Source organism: Aulostomus chinensis, chromosome 9 (genome assembly GCF_037954235.1).
Source record: "Aulostomus chinensis isolate RoL2024-O1b breed Wild chromosome 9, RoL_Achi_v1.0, whole genome shotgun sequence".
Taxonomy (NCBI): Eukaryota; Metazoa; Chordata; class Actinopteri; order Syngnathiformes; family Aulostomidae; genus Aulostomus; species Aulostomus chinensis.
In genome coordinates, this window is record NC_141328.1 from 7,911,224 (window position 1) to 7,932,913 (window position 21,690).

At 40.0% G+C, this 21,690-nt stretch overlaps 1 protein-coding gene across 4 annotated transcripts; it reads right to left on the minus strand.

Annotated features, from left to right (window-relative positions):
- Window positions 1–891: 891 nt before the first annotated feature.
- Window positions 892–20,690, minus strand: cacnb3a (calcium channel, voltage-dependent, beta 3a). Of its 4 annotated transcripts, XM_086213491.1 has the most exons (15): window positions 20,318–20,690; window positions 19,264–19,356; window positions 8,650–8,769; window positions 7,805–7,927; window positions 7,613–7,728; window positions 7,426–7,505; window positions 7,304–7,323; window positions 7,063–7,140; window positions 6,819–6,877; window positions 6,625–6,725; window positions 6,383–6,534; window positions 6,075–6,170; window positions 5,711–5,881; window positions 5,495–5,540; window positions 3,888–4,019 (listed from the first exon to the last, which is right to left on the minus strand). In XM_086213491.1, the coding sequence occupies exons 1-14, from the start codon at window positions 20,396–20,398 to the stop codon at window positions 5,511–5,513; spliced, it is 1,320 nt and encodes a 439-aa protein (XP_086069617.1). In that variant the 5' UTR covers window positions 20,399–20,690; the 3' UTR covers window positions 3,888–4,019; window positions 5,495–5,510. The 4 variants fall into 4 exon arrangements, with proteins under 4 accessions (XP_086069616.1, XP_086069615.1, XP_086069617.1 ...); XM_086213490.1 differs by lacking the exon at window positions 5,495–5,540 and having other exon boundaries at window positions 892–4,019; window positions 6,383–6,531; XM_086213489.1 differs by lacking the exon at window positions 5,495–5,540 and having other exon boundaries at window positions 892–4,019.
- Window positions 20,691–21,690: the final 1,000 nt, after the last annotated feature.

Here is a 21,690-nt window from a genome sequence, read left to right on the forward strand (position 1 = left end):
CAGGAGAGAATAATGAGGGGTTTTAATAAATCCTTGATTAACAGTAGAAAGCAGTAACTGATTTCAAAATTGGTCATCATGGTGGTTCACAGGATCCATGTTTTACCTCCATTTAAGGATAACTGCAAATCAACTACATAAATGGGGGAGATGTTGTAATAATCAGCTCTGCATTCCATCAGTTGTCAGTATTTAGGATGAGTTTCCGCCCCTTAAAAATGTTCTGCCATTTTTCAGTTGTTGACTTGTTTAATGAGCAAATTTTTTTTTTTTTTTTAATATGTAAAGGGTTTAAAGAAATCTAGTCTCCACATTATTCCTGCAGAGAATCTGGCATTTGCTTCCTTTGTGTTCTCCCTCTGGGAAGAAGCAGTCAAGTGGGATATGGTCTTTTTCTTTAAATAAGGAGTAACTCCTGTGTCGCCTTTAAGAGATACAATTTAATTTAATGCATCAAGGTCATATGGCATTTGACAGCATCGGCCATGGAGAGGAACTAAGTACCTTTGATCAACTTATGTACGTTTTCATGGTACTTATAATTTCTACTCTATGCTACTTTATACTTTTACATTTTACTGGTTAATATGTTTCTCCCCCTCTGCAGCTGTTATAATGCTCAACACTGATGAGGAACTCATTTTTTTTCAGCAGGTATTTAGTCATAACAGCATCAGGTGAAAAAGAGTCTCCGTTCATTTCCATTTTTCAAAATAAACTACAACTACAGTTACTACTGAACAAGAAGGTTAATACTTTAGGTACCATTGATATTGAATCACAATGCATTTAAAGTTGATGACACACTGCAGCTAAGATTAAAAAAAGTATCTTAAAAGCAGATCAAGTGTATTAGGATGAAACACAAAAAGGAGCCAGACAATTAAAAGTACATAAAATGTCATGTTTATTTTGTCGTTGTCATATTTCACTCAGCATTGTAAATCTATTTTCAAATAGAAAGCATTCTATACAGCATCAGGCAGGAAATGTCTCACTTTGTACACATCTGCTGTTTCTTTTGATAAATTGAGGGAAGAGGCGTGTTGGGTCACGCTAGCACGCTGTGGTCGTCTGGTGGATACATGGTTATATTTAGTGCAGTTATTACATTACAAAGCAACCATCCCAAAGAAAAGTAGTGCAATTTTTTTTTTCTACTCACACAAAAGAGGAAGTCCAGATGGTCTAAGGCGTTTGAAGTTTTTCAATGTTAGGCTTAGTATTGCATACAGAATAAGACAGAGGAAATTAAATTATAATCCTTGTAAAAATTGTGCTTCATAAATCGAAAAACTTCAACTGTTTGATCAGTTGCTAAATTGGTCCGCTTTGAAAAACATATTCTGCCAAAATAGAATGAAAATAGCTAATCGGTGAGCTAAGACATGCAGGGCTTTGATAATTCACTCCTGAATTCATCACATATTAAAAAGCCTGATCAGGGACAATTTTAGGGAGTGACTTTTAGAGGTGCGCAATGTAATACTTGGGGGGGCAAACTCCCCAAAATAAAGTGTGAATCCATCATCATTCAAATTTTTAGTACTAATGTGTTTAGTGATGGGGTGAACTACTGTATTTCACAGAGCGGTTAGCCCCAAAGACGAGAGTATCACTACAAGACGACGAGGAGAATCAGAATCGATGCATTACTAAAATACTCGACTGTAAAAAGAAACAGATTTCATGCAACACTTGCATAGATTTTTTTCTTTTTTTCATCATGCGTTTTTTTTTCTCTTCAAAATATACAGAACAATAGATAAGAGATACGTGTGTGTGTGTGTGTGTGTGTGTGTGTGTGTGACATGGAAGCAGTAAACCAGTAACTCCTTATAGGTGTTGACCCTGTATGAACAGAAGCAGGTTGCTGTTCATTACCAACTCATCGTCAGACTGTTGGTGAAGGAAAAGAATGGGGTTGTGACACGAGGTGCTACAGAGTCCTTCAGGTACACGACATGTTTGTAACATGGAGTGATGGGTAGGGTTGGGTTGCAATGTCTTTTCCTGGGAAACCCCAGCAGAGTTTTACAGACTAAAAAAAATGTCACTGGACCTTCCATCAGCATCAGGGTGACTGACAATGAGTGAAGTTTAATTTTTTTGGTGAACTATCCCTTTAAGAACAGGATCTCCTGGCTGGGCTGCCCCTGCGGCACCACAACCATTTATTCAGAAGAGTAATTTGCATTACACCATGTTGCAATTTTGAAAACTTTTTTTTTTTTTTAGGTCTGTACTTTGTAGTAAAAAAATGTCACTTCAGTTATAAAAATGATGCCCACATTTTTTCGATCTCAAGGTGTTTGCATTGCAATTTTGCATTTATTCTTTAACATATTACAGACAGTGTTGTCTGCACTAACGTGAATAATCTTAAGTGGTGCCCAAAGAAACGAGTTCAGTACCCAACCCTAGTGATGAGTGTGTAGGACTCGCCCTCATAGTGTCACCTGAGGACCTGCCAGGGTAAAAACAAATCTGCAGTACACAACCTGAATGCAATGTTTTGCAAAGATACACAAGGGCTGGGATTCATGTAGAAACAGTGGATGCTACAATCAATAATGTGCTACAATCGAATTACAGGGCAGGTCGGAGACACCAGGCGGTGCTGGAGGTGCAAAGGCATGCAAGCTTACATTCTCGGAAGCCTGGAATTGAAGAAGAGCTGCAGAGGAGCAGCAGTGTGCTTGATAGATGTGATGAGAGGATGTAAACAAGCAGTTTGGCAAATAATTCATCCGTCAATAGTCAACATTCCCTTTCTTAGTTGTGTTTACATTCTCTGAGTTTTTTTTTTCCTTAGCTTTTTAGAGGTGTTAAAGAGTGATTGTGCAACAGCAAAGAGAGACGTACCAAAGGTGACAGTGACGCTGTACTGCAGCTTCACGCTTACATTGTGACCGTTCAGTCGGACAAACTGTACGTCTCTCGCATTCCACGATATTCATAAAAATTGACTGAACACATGGGTGGCAACACTGCTCTGAAACAACAAACAAGTCAGAATCAACAAAAAAAAATCTAACAAATAAATAAAGTAGCAATGAAACAAAACCAGGTGCCCATTCAGTATATACACTGTAATCAAATGCATTATTATTTTCCATAAGTGGATTGAACAGTAGACATTCCTACATTAGTTTATCCATAAAGGTCATTCAGTTCCTGTTCTAGAGTTCATGTGCAAATAGTCTTAAAATAATTTATATTTATACATGCAACAGTAAAGATACACAAAAGTCTTAGGAATTTTAAGGCCAGTATATGAGACATCCTACAATAGAGAAACTGAAGGCAAAGCAGCTAACGTTTGCCTGAAACCTTTCCATTGCAGAGTTGAGTAGCCCTGTTGACAATCTGGATGACCTGACCCTGGAGGTGGTGTTACATCCCCTCAGTGTAGGTGCAGTAAACCTGGGAGGGTTGTTAATACTTGACCCTTTAAAAACACACCTGGAACTGTGGATTTAAACTGGGTGCCTGTGTCTGGTTGGAGTAGATTATGGGGAAAAAACCTGTTTAATCTTGTAACTGTGGGAGAGGGAGCACATGACAGACGGAGGGCTTGGGGTGATGAGATGCTGATCTGGAGACAGGGGGCCGGTTCCTCAGTAGGTGTCTCGGGGCCAGGGGCGGCTGCGCTGACGGTTGTTCCTCTGGTTGTGGCCTTGCTGAGCTTCTCGCTGGAGCAACCTGTCCTGTGACTCATGCCCATTGGCACTGTGGGTGCTGCCTGTGTGTCCACGGTGAGCGGGGTACATGTCCCTGTATGTGCGAGCATGGCATGGAGAGTTATACTCATCTTCCTCCTCTTCTTCCTCCTCTTCATCTTCTTCTCCACCCCTATGGCATGGGCTGCCCCTCCGACCGCGAGACAGGGAGTCGCTAGCCTCGTCAGATGGCATGAGACTGTCCTGCTCCAAGGGGGAGTGGGCCTCTTCACCTGCCTCCTCCTCCTCCTCTCCCTCCAACCCCACCACCTCATGAGGCTGTGGCTGGTTCTTATTCTGAAGCATTTGAGGGGTGGTAAACAGAGAAATAAAAGGGGGAGACAGGGAGAGGGAGGAGTGCGAGAGGGAGAGAAACAAAGGAGAGAGGGAGGAGGAGGAGGAGAGCATGGGAGAAGGTGGGGAGAGAGGGAGAGGGTGAGAAGATGTGTGAATCAAAAAAACCTCAGAAACTACAACCACATCACAAAGTGGGTTGATACTTCCTGGATGCTCTGTTTACGAGAGGGTCACCGGGTTGCAACGGTATGAGATTTTCATGGTTCCCCCATACTGTAGCAAAGCTAAGGTAAACAGTATGATGACCATCAATGTGCATACCGTGGTATACCTTCATACTGGTATAGACCTGCAACCCTAAAGGGAGACAAATAATGCAAACACTCCAGTAAGAAGGACTTCCAATGCCTATTGTATAAAAAGGGTCAAACATCCTCTGGTTTGAGCTTTTAACACTTCAAAATATCACCTTGGACATGGGGAAATAATACATTGTGTTATTCTTCACTTTATAATTATTTGAAAATTGTATAGTAAGTGAAGTACAACTTCGCTGAAAGGATTATTTACAAACTGAAGGTTTTGCCCGATTATTGGACAATTCAATTCCAATAATACCTGATGGATAATAGGAAGGTTTTTAAATACTAACTGATATCTATGACTTCTGTCTTTTTCAGGGGTTAAAAGCTACGAGCAACAAGAAAAAAAGAGGCTAAACTGGCTGTTGCATGACAAACTGAAATTTTCGAATTTGTCAGGGAGCCAGTGAGTGAAATCTTGAGTAGATCCCCAAGCTGATAATCTGCCATAAATTTCAGTGATGAAGCAGTTAACAAAAGGCCTGCAGCAAAGCAAAGTCTTTTTCAAGTCCTCTTTAGTCGAGCGTTTACGTCATTTTGTCTGTGATTGGACAGATTAATGCTACAGAACAAAATAAACTCCAGTGAAACAATTAAATGGGGGTGGGTGGGTGGAGTTACTCTTGGCATACCATAATGTAACATGTTGTGTACTTGGTTCCAAGAAATAAAGTATTTCAGCAGCATTTGCCATTAAAAAGTATCGACATTCAATATCCCGTCATGTGCCACTGTCACTATGTTCACAGAGCATGCTTGGAAAAAGATCAACACTGACGGAGGTGAAGAGATTCTCTCATTTCAGCATTATATGTCAAGCATGATGTATGCTAAATTAAATCAATCAACTTTAAGCTGAGGCTAATGGCGTGAGGAGAAGCGGTGAGTAACCTGATCAACTAAAGAAAAGGAAGCAGGATGCAATTAAATAAAAATCAGTTTGTTGTGAGATCGGAATGAATCCAATGTTGGTCATTCACTGTCTCAACCTTGCGTTTTATCAGGAGGTGTGTAAAAGGGGATTATTAGGGTGAAGAGTGCAAATATACAGTTTTGTGTATATGCATATATAAATATATATGTATATATATATATATAGACCCTACTACTCACCCCATTTTGTAAGCGATCATTCAATTAATTCCTGTGTTTCAGAAAACTGCAAAAATGTTCAGCATGGATGAGCGAGGGGACAGACAAGACAACTGGAGACAATTAACACAAGAGTGAGAATCTGAGATGGGAAGAGCTTGTAAAGACAGCGACAACATACATCATGTTCTTACAACAGTATCGACTGCTTTCTAGACAAATAAAGTAGGAACTCACCTGGAGGCTTGAAATGGCAGAGGGCGGGGTCATCAGACTCTGCTCCAATAGGGGGTTAAGAGGTGTGGTCCCAGGGAGATGAGTGGCACGCCAGTAAACCTCCAGGTATTCAGCCAAGTGCTCACAAGCGTCCTCCAGCTGGTTTTCATCCAAAATGACATCAAACATATCCTGCAAGTAATTCAAGCATGATCAAAATATATTCAATTGATTTGGCCACTCCTCCTCAGCTCAGGACCAGTTAAACTTATGATTGTTGAGTTTTTGTTTAATCATTCATTCAAAAAGATTGCACAGGCTGATTGTGATTGTGAAGGGCTAAATGTTATAAGGAGAAAGAAATGGACCTGCTCCCTAAACTCACAGGGGGGCACTGAGAGAGTTTGTCTGCAGCCATCATTTGCACATTCAGGTGCTTGCTCTGAGACTTCCCCCTGGATTTGATCAGCCTCTGGAGCACCTGAGAAGAGAAAGATGATGTTAAAGGTCATGAAAGAAGAAGCACTCTTGACCCAGTGGCAGGCCAACTAGTCAATCACAATAATTTTTTTGTTGTTCTGTTGAACATTGTTTTGTTTTGGAACAGAAGAGTCCTTATGGGCTGGGATTCATTGCAACTATGACACTAAAATAGAACAGATCAAATCTAATCATTAAGGTAACCTACAGTACCTTTGGTGAGGAGACTTTAACATAGACAACTATGGGTGCAAGGGAGGTTTTGGCTAGCTGAGCAGGATGGTTGATGGTATCCGCATCCAGAACCACCAGTTGCAGAGTTTTGGCAAGCTCGAATATCCTCTCGATCTCACTCTGAACCTCTGCTGCAGAAATGAGACAGATGACATTTCATAAGCTCGATCTACTTCCGACTTCAGACCAAACACCTGTGGATTTAACATTAGCCAGGTTACCGAGACTGGAGCGAGTGTTGGATCTCTCCATTATAGGTCTTTTGTTGAGGACTGATCTCTTGGCTAAGGATAGGTCGGCAGTTACGCGGGTGATTGAGATTCTGCAAAATAAAATACAAATTACAGTGACAAACAACTAGGCTAGACATTCCAACTGTGCAACGTTCATTCTATAATCGCTCCATTTGACTGACCTCCCCTCAAATCTGTGTTTCAGGAAATCAAAAAGAGCTTTCTGCATCATATCCGTCACCTGAGTGGGAGAATAGAAAAAACTGATTTATTTAAACGTCAGATACATCAACTCAAACATAACAAAAAGAGTATATAAGTTACTCTCAGTCACCAACACAACATGCAGCAGCTGTTTTTAGGCGCAAACAGTGCAGAATTAAGTAGTTTTTTTGTCTGCAGGAAGTGCAATGGGGAGAGACTGACCTCATAGCCCTTTAGCGATGGTCCCACGAGGACCACCGGCCTCATAGAGGGCACCACGTCATAGGGAGGGACGTGTTCCTGCCAGAAATAGGGGAGGACAAGGGGACAGAGATGAAGAACACAGAGAACAGGGGTGAGAGGTGATGGGGGATGGTATATTTGTTGGAAAAACACAATGTTCCTAAAGTATGTTCCTAAAGTAATGTATCATGAGAAAATGTATCATTTCATGCAAACGTACCTGTTTTTGCTTCTGTTTAGCTTGTGAAAATAACAAAAATAATGAAGGACTCAATTAAAGAAAAATGATAGAATCCAACAGAAGGCAGAGTTTCTTTTTAACTACAGGCTTGTTGTACTTACATTCACCTGCAGATGGTGGTGTGGTCCTCCAGCTCCCAGTTACCATATCTCCGAGACTAGAGGAGTTACCCCCAGTTTTCCTGCAACAACAATAAACTGAATTATCAAACTAAAACTAAAACCTCACCAAGGCTTTACTAGCAAGTGGTTAAAGGTAATGTACCATGGTTCAGATGAATAAACTCACCTCTGTTTCTGCTCTTGTTTGAGTCTCATTGCCTCCAGTCGTAGAGGACTGGGGATGAAAGCAATGTCTGCTCCCTCTTTTACGAGCCGGCCAATCCACCAGTCATTATTGTACTTCTGTAAACAACAGTTCTGTGTCACATAAATCTGTCTTGTTTAAAGATAAGTACCAGATTATAAAGAGATCACTCGCTTCTTTGATGTGCAGGAAGTCTTTGGCATCAAAGTTGACTGCAGCTCCTTGGACAGGACAGTCCTCATCCAGAGCACCACAGTAACTCACATTCGTCTTCACTGCAAATGCTACAGGTTTGGACTTCAGTAGCAACAAGTAAGAACAAGAAGAACACATATCACGAAAAGCAACTACAACACAGAAGTCGTGCACTCAGAAACAGCAGTCTGATTGGTGGGAACATGGCAGATTTTTTTGGTTTTCTCTGACAAAATTTTGAGTTGCAATGGATACCTCTCCATGAGCAACAGGGATAAACACTGAATTACACAAAAAGGAATTTTTTATCATCAGCAAATCATGTTTAAACACCAAAAAGTATGTATCCTCTGTAAAACTATAATCCCATGTGGTTTACACATCTGTGCTTAATAACTCCAATATTGTCCCAAAAGATTAAAAACGCCTTCATGAGCTGAACGGAGCCCACACTGCCACACTGACCTTTATTACAATGAAGCTGGCTGGTGTAGTGAAGTCAATAATATAACTTCCTAAAATGTAAAATATTCACAAATGTGTCAATTCCCATCCAGACACCCAATTGCCCTATTTAGTCCTATCCAAGTCAAGCCTTCTAGAAGCTACGCTGTCCAGCTGTTGTGGGAAATCAGTGAGCTACTTAATAAAAAATGATGTCTACAATGTGTGATCCATTTTTAAGGAATCATGTCCTTTGTTGTTAATAATGGGTTTTTGGCAGGCACAGACCATCTCAGGAAGTCAAAAATGAATGACAAAGACAATACACTGTTGGTTTTTGGGGAACACTAAAACATAGAAAACAGTCAGCTTCATCCTACCTTAGCCCTGTCGAGCTGCAGTTGTGCCTGGCGTTCGGCTTCACGCCGATACGCCTCGCGGTCCTCCTCTGCTGACAGGTCTGAATCCGACGGTCTACTGGTGTACGAATCAGCCGACCCCTATCAGGAGAGAGGTGGAATTTTATGATACAAGAATATTATGCAAAACTGTAGGTTCATAACCAGAATTAAATCCATCAATCAGAATATAGGCCTTTGCATAATACTGTCATTGAGGTTTTTTGATGATGCTGCTAGCGGATTTGATTACAAGATGGGTTATATTGCCCTTTCAAATTTTGTAGAGTTGACCATCAAATTATTCCAACCTCCTTATATTTATTGGATTTGATTAATTCATAGAATTGGTTTGCAAGCTTTAGTAATTGATGGCTATAGGTATGCCACAGGATTCTGTATTAGTGCTACTTTTATATATTATTTTTAAAAGTGAAATTGGGCAAAATCTTTGTTGATGGGTGAAGGGAATGACCGCTAACCCGTACCAAGAGAACCTGGTGATATTTAGATACTGTCTCTCCTCCTTAAACAATGAAACATAGCATGTCAGGAAAAAGGAAACAACACTACATCCCATTTTTACAAAGCATTAATTGTAAATACATCATCTCGTCTTAATTACAGATCAGTTTCATACTACACTACATCCCAGAATTATTTGGTTGTTGAAAAACATCAGGTTCATGTGGAAGTTGGGAAAAGTGGAGCAATTTGCAAAAATAAATGAGCAGCACATCGCTTTTAAACACTTGAAGGGTCTTTTAACTGACTTAAACTGACTTTGTGGGTGTATACAAGATTTATTTTGAGGGACCCCCCCCCCAAAATAGAGCTTATATATAATATCATTTTAAGATTAATATGGCATATTAATATGAGACACATATCTGCTGTTTCCAGTTACATGTGTGCCTTAATCTGTTTTCTCTTCTTAAAGCTGTTTGTGTGCAGGTTTACATGCACATATACGCCTGATTTCATGAACACATGCATGTGTGAGTGCCTCTACAATACAATGTGTTGCACTCCCACACCAGCCATCCTCTGGTAAACCAAATATAGCACAAAGGAGGCAACTGCTTCCTCTTCTCTCCTGCTTGGCCCCAATCCATTCCCTCATCCCCCACATTGCAGCACATATACATCCTTTATTCCCCTGTTTATTCTCCAAGGACATCTCCTCATTAGCAAAATATATGCTGCCTATCATTTATCATTGTAAGCGGTCTAAGGACATATCCTGGGGATGGCTAGCACATTATGCTGAAAAAGACAGATAAAGCAAACTGACACTTAACACCATGTAAAATGCAGACAACTACCCCACAAGTGCTGCTTGTGGGTTTTATTCAGAATATGTGATTATTTTCTTAAATATCTGTATCATACACAAACATCAAAAGTAATAATGCTGAAGGGGCATTCAGACAGCAACCATGATGCAGATTTCCAGAGAGCAAAAGATAAAAAGAAGTGCTATTCTAAATGCAGAGTGTGCATCTGTCTATATTCCTATATTTGGTATCTACTTGGCTTCTCTGAAGATACCTAGTCCTGAATCTGTCAGAGGAAAAAAAAAATGATGCAGCAAAGTCAACTAAGAACAGTGAAGCAGCAGACAAAACAAGAAATGAGAGACAACAGATGAGACAAGAACATTCTTAGAGAAACCTCACAGGTAACTGTAGTATTCATAATTACTTTTAAGTGCACTGAAACAATCAGGCAGTTTCTTGTCGAAAAAAAAGCAAGATGTTAAGAAATAGCATATAATACAGTTTTCACTTCAAAGAACCTCCAGAGTGCAGTGACTTAGTCCTGGTCATCCATCTTGTCAACATATACAAATGATCCTCCTGAGGACCAATTAGCCACAGCACAACAAAAGGAAATTCAAGCTCAAAATACAAAAATAATACTCTCACATGATGAATAACTACCACCTATGCTTGCTCTGCACTTCAGAGAGCATACATATAATTTAAAATAATTTTATATACCACTTCAAACCCCAGAGAAAAAGTGAGCGAACATCTCTCCTCTTTGTTTGTGTGTCACGATAGATCTGATTTCTAGCTCACACAAGCTATGCAAGGAAAACACTGCACCAGTGCCAGAGCAGTACCGAAAGAAAAAAGGAGGATGAGGAAGAATTGGATAGACAGATAGAGAGAGGGGGGTAAATATCTTTGACAAGATATATTGAGGCGAGAGGAATGTTTACGAGGACGGAGAGTGAGCATGACTGACGGATGGTTGGAAAGACGAGAGGGGCATAAACGATTTATACGGTGAGATAAAGCCAGGCTATCTCAAGGGGAAGATGAGATTAGAACATAATAAAACGCTATGAAGGAGTGGAGTGAGACCTCGATATCTATCGTCATCGCAGATAGAAGAAATGAGGGGAAACACAGTGGGGTGGAGAGGTGGGGGACCACAAGAGACACAGATAGAGATGGTCAGAGAGAGTTGCATACCTGGCTGATTAGGAGCACGGCGCTAGAACCTGATAAAGACATGAATTTGAATTTTCTAACTGTAACAGCTTCCCTGGCTTCACTGGGAATGCACTCAAACACACACAGTGGAATAAATATGGTGGTGGGTGCAGGGGAACAGCGTTATGTCAGAGTGCTGTTCAATGATGTTAGAAAACACAAAGCTGCCATGGCTGCTGTGATTGTCATTCATTATTAATGTTTGTAGACCAGGCTATGGACCTCATTTAATCCTGCAAAAAACAGTTACTTCCCAGTAAACAGTATAGCTAAGCTGCAGATAAAACTGAGCTGCAATGCAGAGAGTAACGACATAACTACATCTTTGTTGTCTGGTCTGACAAGATCTTGTTTTTCACTGCTTATGTCCCTGTCTGGAGGCTAAATTTAAATCTGTTCCTTTATATTCTGCTCCTGTGATTATTCTTCACACACTGCAACACTGATGGCCTCAAATCGACAGGGGGGGCTGATGGGGAAATGTGTCATCCAGTTAGTTGAGCCCCCATGAGGACCAAGGCATCCTACAGTCGAGGGACAGTACAACAGGGGACGTGCATTTGAAGTTCATTACAATTTCACTGATACATTTGTTCACTGCTTTTCTATTTAAATTTTTTAGTCTTCTCTTAAAAACATGTTTTATGGTATTGCAGATCATACATGGTTAGTTCATGGTGCAGGAGTAATGTTGCTCATCCAAACGTACATTTGAAAATCAAAGCAGAATTAAAAATACTCTTGAACTAATGAGGTGGAGCAGTAGAGTCATGTTTATGTCCACAAACATCACTATCTGTATTCTTTTTGATCTCCCTCCCTCTCTTCATTGTCTGTCTGCTGATGATGATCATATTTGGAGCTTTTTTCTGAAAACAGCTGTCCAGTGCTACAGGAAACTATACTTAATAGTGAAGCTGTCGACATGAAAAAATGAACCCCAAAAATTAGCTAAAATAGACTGAAATGTTTCTTTTTTTTAAGTTGAAGGAAACTATAAAGCTGAGTGTTCACAATTCTTATAGCTGAGCAAGCATGGTCGACAGATGTGTCGAACTGACATCAAATCTGCATTGTCATTATTAATTTGCACCTTAACAGACAAAAATTGTTAAATTGAGGCATTTAAGTATAGCACGGATGAATATGCACATATTTTGTCTAATGGTCCAATATGTCTTTTTACTCAATTTACTGTATATATATACAACATACAATATACTGTATCTATGTATCTCTCTCTCTCTCTCTCTCTCTCTCTCTATATATATATATATATATATATATATATATGTAATAATGTGATTAAAAAATTAAATCCTACTTTTATCAAAAATCCTTGCGGCCAAGTATTATAATTCAAAGAGGCCACAATTCCATGAACACCTGCGGGATATTACCTCTAAGTTTTGATGTAATTTCTGTAATGTGCTATAATTCTGAAATGCTACCGGTGTTGTACCAAACTTCTTTCAAACTTTCTTTCCTTTTCTATATACCTTGATGGGAGGTGAAATAAATCAATACTCAATTATTTAAAAAAAAAAGTCCTCATCTGAAAAAAATCATGTGAATTAATGTGCCAAGAGTGCACACTAAAGCTACATCCAGACTTCTTTAGTTGTGTTGAACAGAACACACACACACACACACACACACACACACACACACACACACACACACACACACACACACACATATGGTATATACCATGGCGGCTATGCTAAGTAAGCACATGGGTAAATACATGAACGGGGTTTGGAGGAAAGGAATTGGCACTAACACCCCAGGAGCCAAACACCAGCTACAAGACAGCAAAAGCAGACAGAACAACCTGTGCACTGCCTGGATTGATTACAAGAAAGCCGACAGCTCAATGCCACACACATGGATACTAGAATGTCTGGAACTGTACAACATCAACAGTTAACCGAAAGCCTTCGTCAGAAACTCAATGGGGATGTGGAAGATGACCCTAGAGTCTAACTCAAAGCCAATAGCCCAAGTTAACATCAAGTGCAACATATACCAAGGAGTTGTACTGTCACCACTACTGTTCTGCATAGACCTGAACCGCCTCAGTCAGATCATCATAAAGAGTGGTTAAGAATACTGATTTTAAAGCGGGGCAACAATCAGCCACCTGCTCTATATGGATGACATCAAGCTGTACGCCAGGAATGAGTGAGAAATTGTTTCACTGATCCACACAACCAGGATCTACAGCAACGACATAGGGATGTCATTCGGATTGGATAAATTTGGCCAGATGGTATCAAGGAGGGCAAGATGATCAGAACTGAAGGAGTTGACCTACTCAAGTAAGGCAGTCAACTACTGTCAAATATCTCAAAAGAGTAAGACAAGTACTGAGAAGTCACCTGAACAATAAGAACAAGGTCTGAGCCATCAACATGTACGCACTGCTGGTCATCAGATACCCCGCTGCGATCATAAGCTGGCCAAAGGAGGAGATGGAAGCCACAGACATCAAGACCAGCCTGGTGAGGACAGAGCTCCTCACCATGCACGGAGGGTTTCACCCAAAGTCCAGCATCCTGAGGCTGTACACTAAGCGGAAAGAGGGAGGATGAGGACTGGTGAGCATCAGAACCCCTGTCCAGGATGAAATATCGAAAATCCAAGAGTACATCAAGAAGGTGGCCCCTCAGGACGAGTTGCTCAGTGAATGCCTCAGACAGCTGAAGCCCAATGAGACTGACGAGGGAGAGGTGCAGACATGGACGGACAAGCCCCTACACGGTATGTTCAACTGCCAGATTGAGGAAGTGGCTTATATAAAGAAGACCTACCAATGGCTGGGACATGCTGGACTGAAAGACAGCACAGAGGCACTCATCATGACAGCACAAGAGCAGGCCCTAAGCACAAGAGATCATACCCAAGATCAGACCCAAGGTGCAGGCTGTGTAAGGATGCTCCTGAGACAGTCCAACATATAGTAGCAGGGTATAAGATGCCAGCCGCAAAAGTGTACATGGAGAGGTGCAACCAAGTGACACGCTGGTAAGAAGACATCCAATGTGGTCCTGGATGACTCATCATTTTCTTAAATGTTTCAGATGTTCTTACTTTTTATTTTGCCATGTAATGTACATATTGTGATTTACGCTCACAGATTTGAGCACCTGCCGTGATTTGTTAGTCCATAAAGCTGCAGTATGTTAAGAGACTTGTTAATGATGCTAAACTAGCTTAAATTTTGACCCTCATTTCATGTGTTCAGATATGTCCCGAAACTGATGCTACTTTCCAACACCATGGCGGTGCTATTATGCTGTGCTTCAGGTATGTTCTTGAAATTGTCTTTAATTCTTTGAGGTGTTTGTCAGCCGTTTGTAAGGAAGCTTCGACAGTTTACAGTTGCCATAGTAACATCTTGGCTGGCGGAGTAATGATTAAGCTTGAGCCGAACTACGTGTGCGTATTTATGGTTTTAGTTAACACCCTGACAGCCAATCAGAAAAGAGTATTCAGCCTGACCATGGTATAAATATATATAAACACCTTCCTCTCACAGCCAGAAAGAAAGCAAACGCAAACTCCAGATATTATGAAATCTAAAATTCCAATAATAACAGTTGATTAACAGCACAGTCATAATTCAACATCTGCAAATTACTCATGCACAGGTCTGTGGTACACAAGGCAATAAATCACTGGGTGGTTTCATCAATATCAAAGTCAAGATCAGGCATATTGATCAAGTCTTGGCAAGGAATCGAGTCAAAAGGACGATGAGAAAATAGTTCACATGAGATGACAACAAGAAAGTAACACAGGTGAAGGACTGAGAAAGGAATGTTGTTGAGGAGCTGTGTGTGAAGAAGAGAAGCAAGGATGGAAGACAAAGGAAAAAAGATAACAATGAAGACACTACAAAGAGGAGGTGAGGAGGGGGGAGGCAGCAGTTTCACATATAAGAAGAAGAAGAAGAAGCTGACTTGGTTTGTACTTACTCAGTTAATGTGATGCTGCTGCTGCCGCTCCCTCCCTCTCTCTATACTACATACTGTATGCAGACAGAATGTATTGTGTCCCATGTCCTGTGCAGGGACGACCTGCACTGGAGCAAACAACGGCAACACCTTCCTATTTTACCCCCCCCCCCCCACACACACACGCACGCGCGCGCTCACACACAAACACACGCTCACACACAAACAACCAACTGTTCTTGCGTCACTTGATCGAACCATCTTCCGTCAGATTCTTTGTTTTTTCACGTCACATTTGGATTCAGATCGAGAGGGGACAGTCTCTCCCTCTCACACACACTGTCCCATTTCAAAGCCTCATGTCCTACATATAACACATACATCCACACTTATGGCAGCTTATTGTATCCTGCTGCAGAAATGAGTCATACTCCACTGCTCCTCCATTTACACCCCACCCCATCATAGACGAGAAACTATCTGCTCTCTATGTGAAATGTACTCCCTTCACCATGAAACACTTTATCTTATCACCTCTGGGTGGGAATGCCGTGTTTGTGTGCAGAGAGAAGGTAATGACTGAACAGAAACTAAAAGGTGCGGGTACGAGCAATGAACCCACGCAGCACATCGCCCCAGGCCTTTAAAATGAGCACCATGAATATTTTAAGCCGTCCAATATTCACGGAGAATCCGGAGATTGTCATTAAGCCCCCTGATCATGAAGAAAGTGTCTGCTCAGCCCTTTTTCTCCCCTCATCTCTCAGCCACCCTGCTGTTTTTTTAACACCACTGATGGTATGCATGTAACAGGTATTTCTCATAGTGTTAGACTTTCATATTCTGGTAAGAGAGAAAATGATGTGTGGAACTTTATTTTAATTAACTTTAAATAGATTGTTTGCTTTTGTTGAGATGGGATATCAGACCCGAGAATGGGGTGCCGATACTGACATTATTCACCTACTGGTTGATTTTCTGACCAAATCAGATATAAGAATGATGGTACTGATACAGATTCCATTTTATGGCACTGTGACGTTTTTTTTTCCTCATCACCACACAGGCTTGTCTGATGTTTCTTTTCTTTGCACACATTTTCATTGTTTTGGAAACAATGAAAATGTAATATAAACTGACTGTAACTATGTCGTTAAAACAGAACAATGAGGTTTTTATTATTGACCAATCAGTCAATTATTTCCTCAAAGAACAGAAAGAACCCATCCTCAAAACAAAAAGAAAAATTAATATGACAGTTGAGCTAAGTAGACAATGTTTTTTAATCAACTATCTATTTATCTGTCTGATAGCTCCTATTTGTTTAAATTCCATTCAAATTTTATAACGGCATTCATTCAACGCTGTACATAGGTCAAAAAGGGAAATAAGTTTTGTGTAATGAAAAAACACATTTGGGTCTCACTGAATATTTTGTAGCTCCTGCTGATTAGTCAAACAGTTGATCACTAGACTGGTTTCAGTTCATCAGTGGTCAGGACTTTTAAGGATCAATAAGAGAATATATGTCTTGGATAACAATACAAGCATCTTGAAGATGCCACCTTAAGGCTTCTGGAGATGGTGCAAAGTTGAGATATGCTAGCATTTCAAATAATTGAGAAAATAATTAGCAGTTTAGTCAATGATGAAAAAAATGTGTTACAGTAGCTAAAGCCTTAGTGTGTGGTTCTGTTTTATATATGATTGAAAATGAGGCATAACTTTTGATTCGCAGTCACTATGACCAAAAGTGATAACAGAAATAGCACTGTAAAAATGACCCCACTCTGATGATTCTTTGCGGTTTTTAACTCCAGTGTAGGGCCCGAGGGACAACTATCTGCTTCCTTGTTTTGTATCTGAGAACTTTTATATAAATGGTGAGGTGTAGTAGTGGTGAGAATATTCTCATCTTGACAGCACTGGGTCAAAAGAGCTAATAAATGTTTGCTAACACTAGCCATTACAAACAACTGCGAGGAGTGGGTGTGTTGTGTATTAGCCCTTCATCACACAAGACAATGGTATTAAAGAGCATGGTGTAGGTTACACACCCCATTCTGTCAATGTGTAGGAAAATAATGGGATTTTCATAGTATGGTAATGTATACACTACAGTGACTTCTGAGATTGTTTTATTTATTTATTTTTTGATCTTTAAATGTGGAATCTTGGATCCAAAGCTGCAACACAACCTCATAATCTTGCTAGGGTGTCCCACCAGATCTGCTCAGTGCTAGGATTTTTGCTTTTTTATTTTTGCGTCGCTCACGCTAGTTTGAACACTCAATCTATGGTTTATTTGCGCCTCAACACCATTTGTGATATTACTGCTGCTGTGCCACCACCGTTCGTGTAAATTCCAAGCATCTTTTATTCATGGATGTAGGTTTTTACACATTTAATATGTGGTCATTTTACCAAGCTGTCATTTATATTTGCCGACCAAATGCTAAGCTGCTTTTTCATGTGCTGGCTGAGCATGCTAGCTGGCTAGCTTTGCCATCCCTGCTCAGAGGGGCTTACATCTCCCATAATATAACAGTGCCACTGTCAGAAATAGCCAAATGTCAGCAAATCATTCCGAAATAGACAGCCAGCTCACATCTCTCATGATAAACACAAAACATTTGAGCCAGCACAAACCATTTTTTTCTACTCAACAGTAATCACTGCTTGCATGCCATACTGGCAATGTAACAGCTACAGACTATTAAATAAATAATGGCAAACCTACCAACCGACATAGAAAAGGAAAGCCTCATAACTGACGAATTTCCAACCTACTCTGCTGAAGGTACAGACTAAAGGAGTAGCGGTTTATTCCTCCCAAGACATGTCATGCGTTAGTTACCTAACAAAATAAAAGTATCTCCAAAAAGAAAAAGATGTCCTCTGCATTTTTTTTTGCCCAGGTGTTTTGAAAAATATTAAATCCTGCCTTGAATTTTCAAACAGTCATATGGTCAAGTTCAAGTATAAATCCCTTACAAAAAATCAACCTTTTACAATGCTCTTTAAAGCAGTAATTAAAAATGCAGTCTTACTCTGCTTTTCTTACCAACTATATCTTCTAATTTTCAGTTGAGGTGTTACTTTAGTTAGAGCAAACAAAAACAGACCTTAACACTTGGTAAAGTCAATATTTTCAAAAATACTGAATGACGAGTAAGTACTATTTGTTATGTAGTCTGTGTTTTAAAGGACTGTTAACATGCAAGGTCATTCACAGAGCTGTCTATAGTTTTATGGAATTTACAGATGTATCTCTGAAAATAAGTTCACCTCCAGATAAGTTTTAATAATGAGCATACTTAATAGCAAGTGTAGAAGCTGCAAAACAATGCAACTTTCTCTCATCGGCACTTAACTTTTTGTGTCTGGTATCTTGAGGCTGTTAAACCTCGAGGGTCATGCGTTTGAGCTGAGCTCTACAGGCACAGTTCCTCTGAAGCACAATAAAAACCTCCTCACAACCCTCATTTCCACATCGAGGAACATCTCTCTGCTGGACCCTCTATAAAACTGCAGCTAGATGTCCTTAAAACTGGCATACAACCACAATATAACACCACATAACAGACGAAGGGAACAACAAATGAAGGTAACAGAAAAATGGTCTTGATTTTCTGCCTTCGAATCAGCAGGTTTGAGACAATTCACGACGGCCATGCGGTAACAGCATGAGGAGAATCTGAAAATCTACTGCTTTTATTTCTGTCAGAGTTTGTCTTCAGTAACGCCAAACCTCCATGTGAATCTTTCATATGTGCTTGACCTGAAAACATTAGTTATAAAAGCAGGCTGTGCTGGGATTTGGATGTTTGACCATTTTGAAGCATTTTGTTGCCCTCTACTGGATAAAGCAAACACTGCAACTAAAGATACGAATGTGTAAGAAGATGCAGTATTGAAACATTAATGTAAAATAATTAATCCACCAACACAAATTTCATTTTGTTACTGTTGTGAATGTCGAGGGAACCTAGATTCTCTATCGATACAATAAATGCAGGGCAAGGTTGATTCCAATGGAATAGCAGCTTCAGATATCTATACTTAAGTCCTCAGTGCTTGAAGCACAGTGCATGCATAAATCAGAAAGAAAAGAAAAATCCAGGAGCTTTTACCTGCCGTTTGATGAAGCTGGATGTTGTGTCAGACGACGTGCTGCCATCTGAGCGTTTGAAGCGGCTCTTACGTTTAGGCAACTTCCTGGGCAACTGTGATGAGAGAGAGAGAGAGACATATGAGCATAAACAGAGAGCAACACCTTTCAGATATCAGTTTTCTATGCCAAATGCCAGCCAAAACATTAAAACCAGTGAAATTCCCCCTTAATAAGGACAATAATGTTCACTTTCTATTGCATTTGTTTCATAAACGTGTAAATTGCTTTAACTGACATTTTGGAGGCTGTAATATGAGATGCTGTTGGCTTAAAATTGTAGCTGTTCCTAATATTTTGCTATTTTAATTCATACAAGTGGGATTGCCAAATATTAGGTATGCCTGTCAGTAAAACCCAGTGACAAAAAGCACAACAAACTACAGTCTTAACTCTATTCAATAAAACCTGAACATTATAATCCTTATGAAGGAGAGATTTATTGCACGGCTGCTGTACTCAATACAGCTTTAATGCTTTGGTTGATCAGTGTATAATAGCTCAACGTAATTGGATTGAGAGAGTGAAAAGACCTTTAGATTTGATAAAAAAGTAAATAGGTCTAGCTGCACACAGTGGTGTGTAATGCAGGTACAGTTCTCCTCGGGCCTCTATATATAGGAAAGCTTGGATATTGCAGTGCAGGCCTGTAGATTCAGGCTACAGGTGAGTCAGAGTCGTCACACCATGACACCGGTCTATGCTTATTCCTCTAAACAACACTAAATATATAAACTGAAATACATGACAAAGGGTCTTCTAGCTGTAACAAAATATCAACATCTGAGGAGGTTCATCATAACTGAAGCCACTGGGTATTCGCCGAAGAGGAATCTGCACTTTCACAACAGGAAGGGGTGATAAAATAAATTAAATAAAGTAACATTCGCTTGCTGCTAAAAATGCAACGCCTCAATTTTTCAACAACAAGTAGCATTATGTGATCTTTCCGCGACGCACTTTACTAGCTAATCTTACAAAGGTATTAACCCCCCCCCCCCCCCCCCCCCAAATACCTGAAAATAATGCGACTGAGAGCTGGTTTCCACAGCAGACAGAGGGTCTACAGGCGATTTGGACATTTTCACTTGCACCATCTATCGAGAGCGCAGGGAGGCGGAATGCACACACAGACATGGGTTACTGGAGGAAAGCAGGCAGCATCCAAATGCAGTCAAGACGGCGAGGAAGTGGCGTGTAAGAGCAAAAACACAAGGGCAAGGCGACTAATATCCAAGCTCGGCTCATAGGAAAGCCATACTCCAGGTGGGGGGGAGAAAAAAAAAGAAGCACAAACAAACCGTGTTACATTCAGAAAATGTAAAGGGAGCCGGAAAAATATCGGAGCCTCAATTTAACCGTTGAGAATGGCTCGAAGCGTCATCGCTCGAGCTGCCGAACGGGCCCGTACTAACTGAGTGTCAAAACGGGGGTGTCAAAACTGATTTATTATGCTTCGAAATAAACTAGGATAGCGCGATTTAATTTGGCTTTTTACGTTTTATGTACTTTTATGTGGTGTTTCACACAAACATGCTTTTCAATGTGGTTTGTAACGTTTTTATTACGTAGGGTTCAATTATTTGAAATTAGCTAAACCATAAATATATGTGGGATCCTCAAAGAGTTGGCCTGTGGATTTGTATAGGGGAGACTGGGGTCTGATGAACCATTCATCTATCTATCTATTGAATATTTTTTTATCTCAAAACACTTTTTTCATGCCATGACCTAGGGTGTCCAAATCAATACCAGGTAGTGGTACAAGGCTGGAAATAGAGGACATCATTTTTGATTTTGGTTTTCTGTGTCTTATGTATCATCATATTTAATTTCAGTGCAAAATGTATTTTTTTTATATACAGAAAATTCAGGGTTTTATTTTTGCAATACCTCCCATATCATGTGATCCAGGGACTCCAAATCAATACCAGCTGAGTACTAGTACTCAGGGCTCTGACTAATACAGGACACATCTTTTTATTGTATTTTGTGGCCTAGTACAATTTCTATCAATAATTCAATACGAGACATAATTGTTTTTATTATACTGCATCTCCAAGACTCTGTATTTTCCTTTTTTCCAACCACTCCTGTCCCATGTGACATAGGGACTCCAAATCATAACTAGCAAATAGTATTGGACTGGAAATATAGGAATCAACTCTTTTGCTCTATATGATTATGATAAAGAAAAACTAAATTGCTTGTTTTATGCATTTTTCAATTACTTTCATCCCATTTGACATAAGAACCCCAAATCAGAGCATTTATTGTCTTTGCAATTTGGAATATTTTCTGTGACAATTTCAGCGCAAAGTTTTTGTTGTTGTTGTTTTTTAATGAATTACCAAATTTGGCATTGTCTTTTTGGAATAGCTTCCATGAC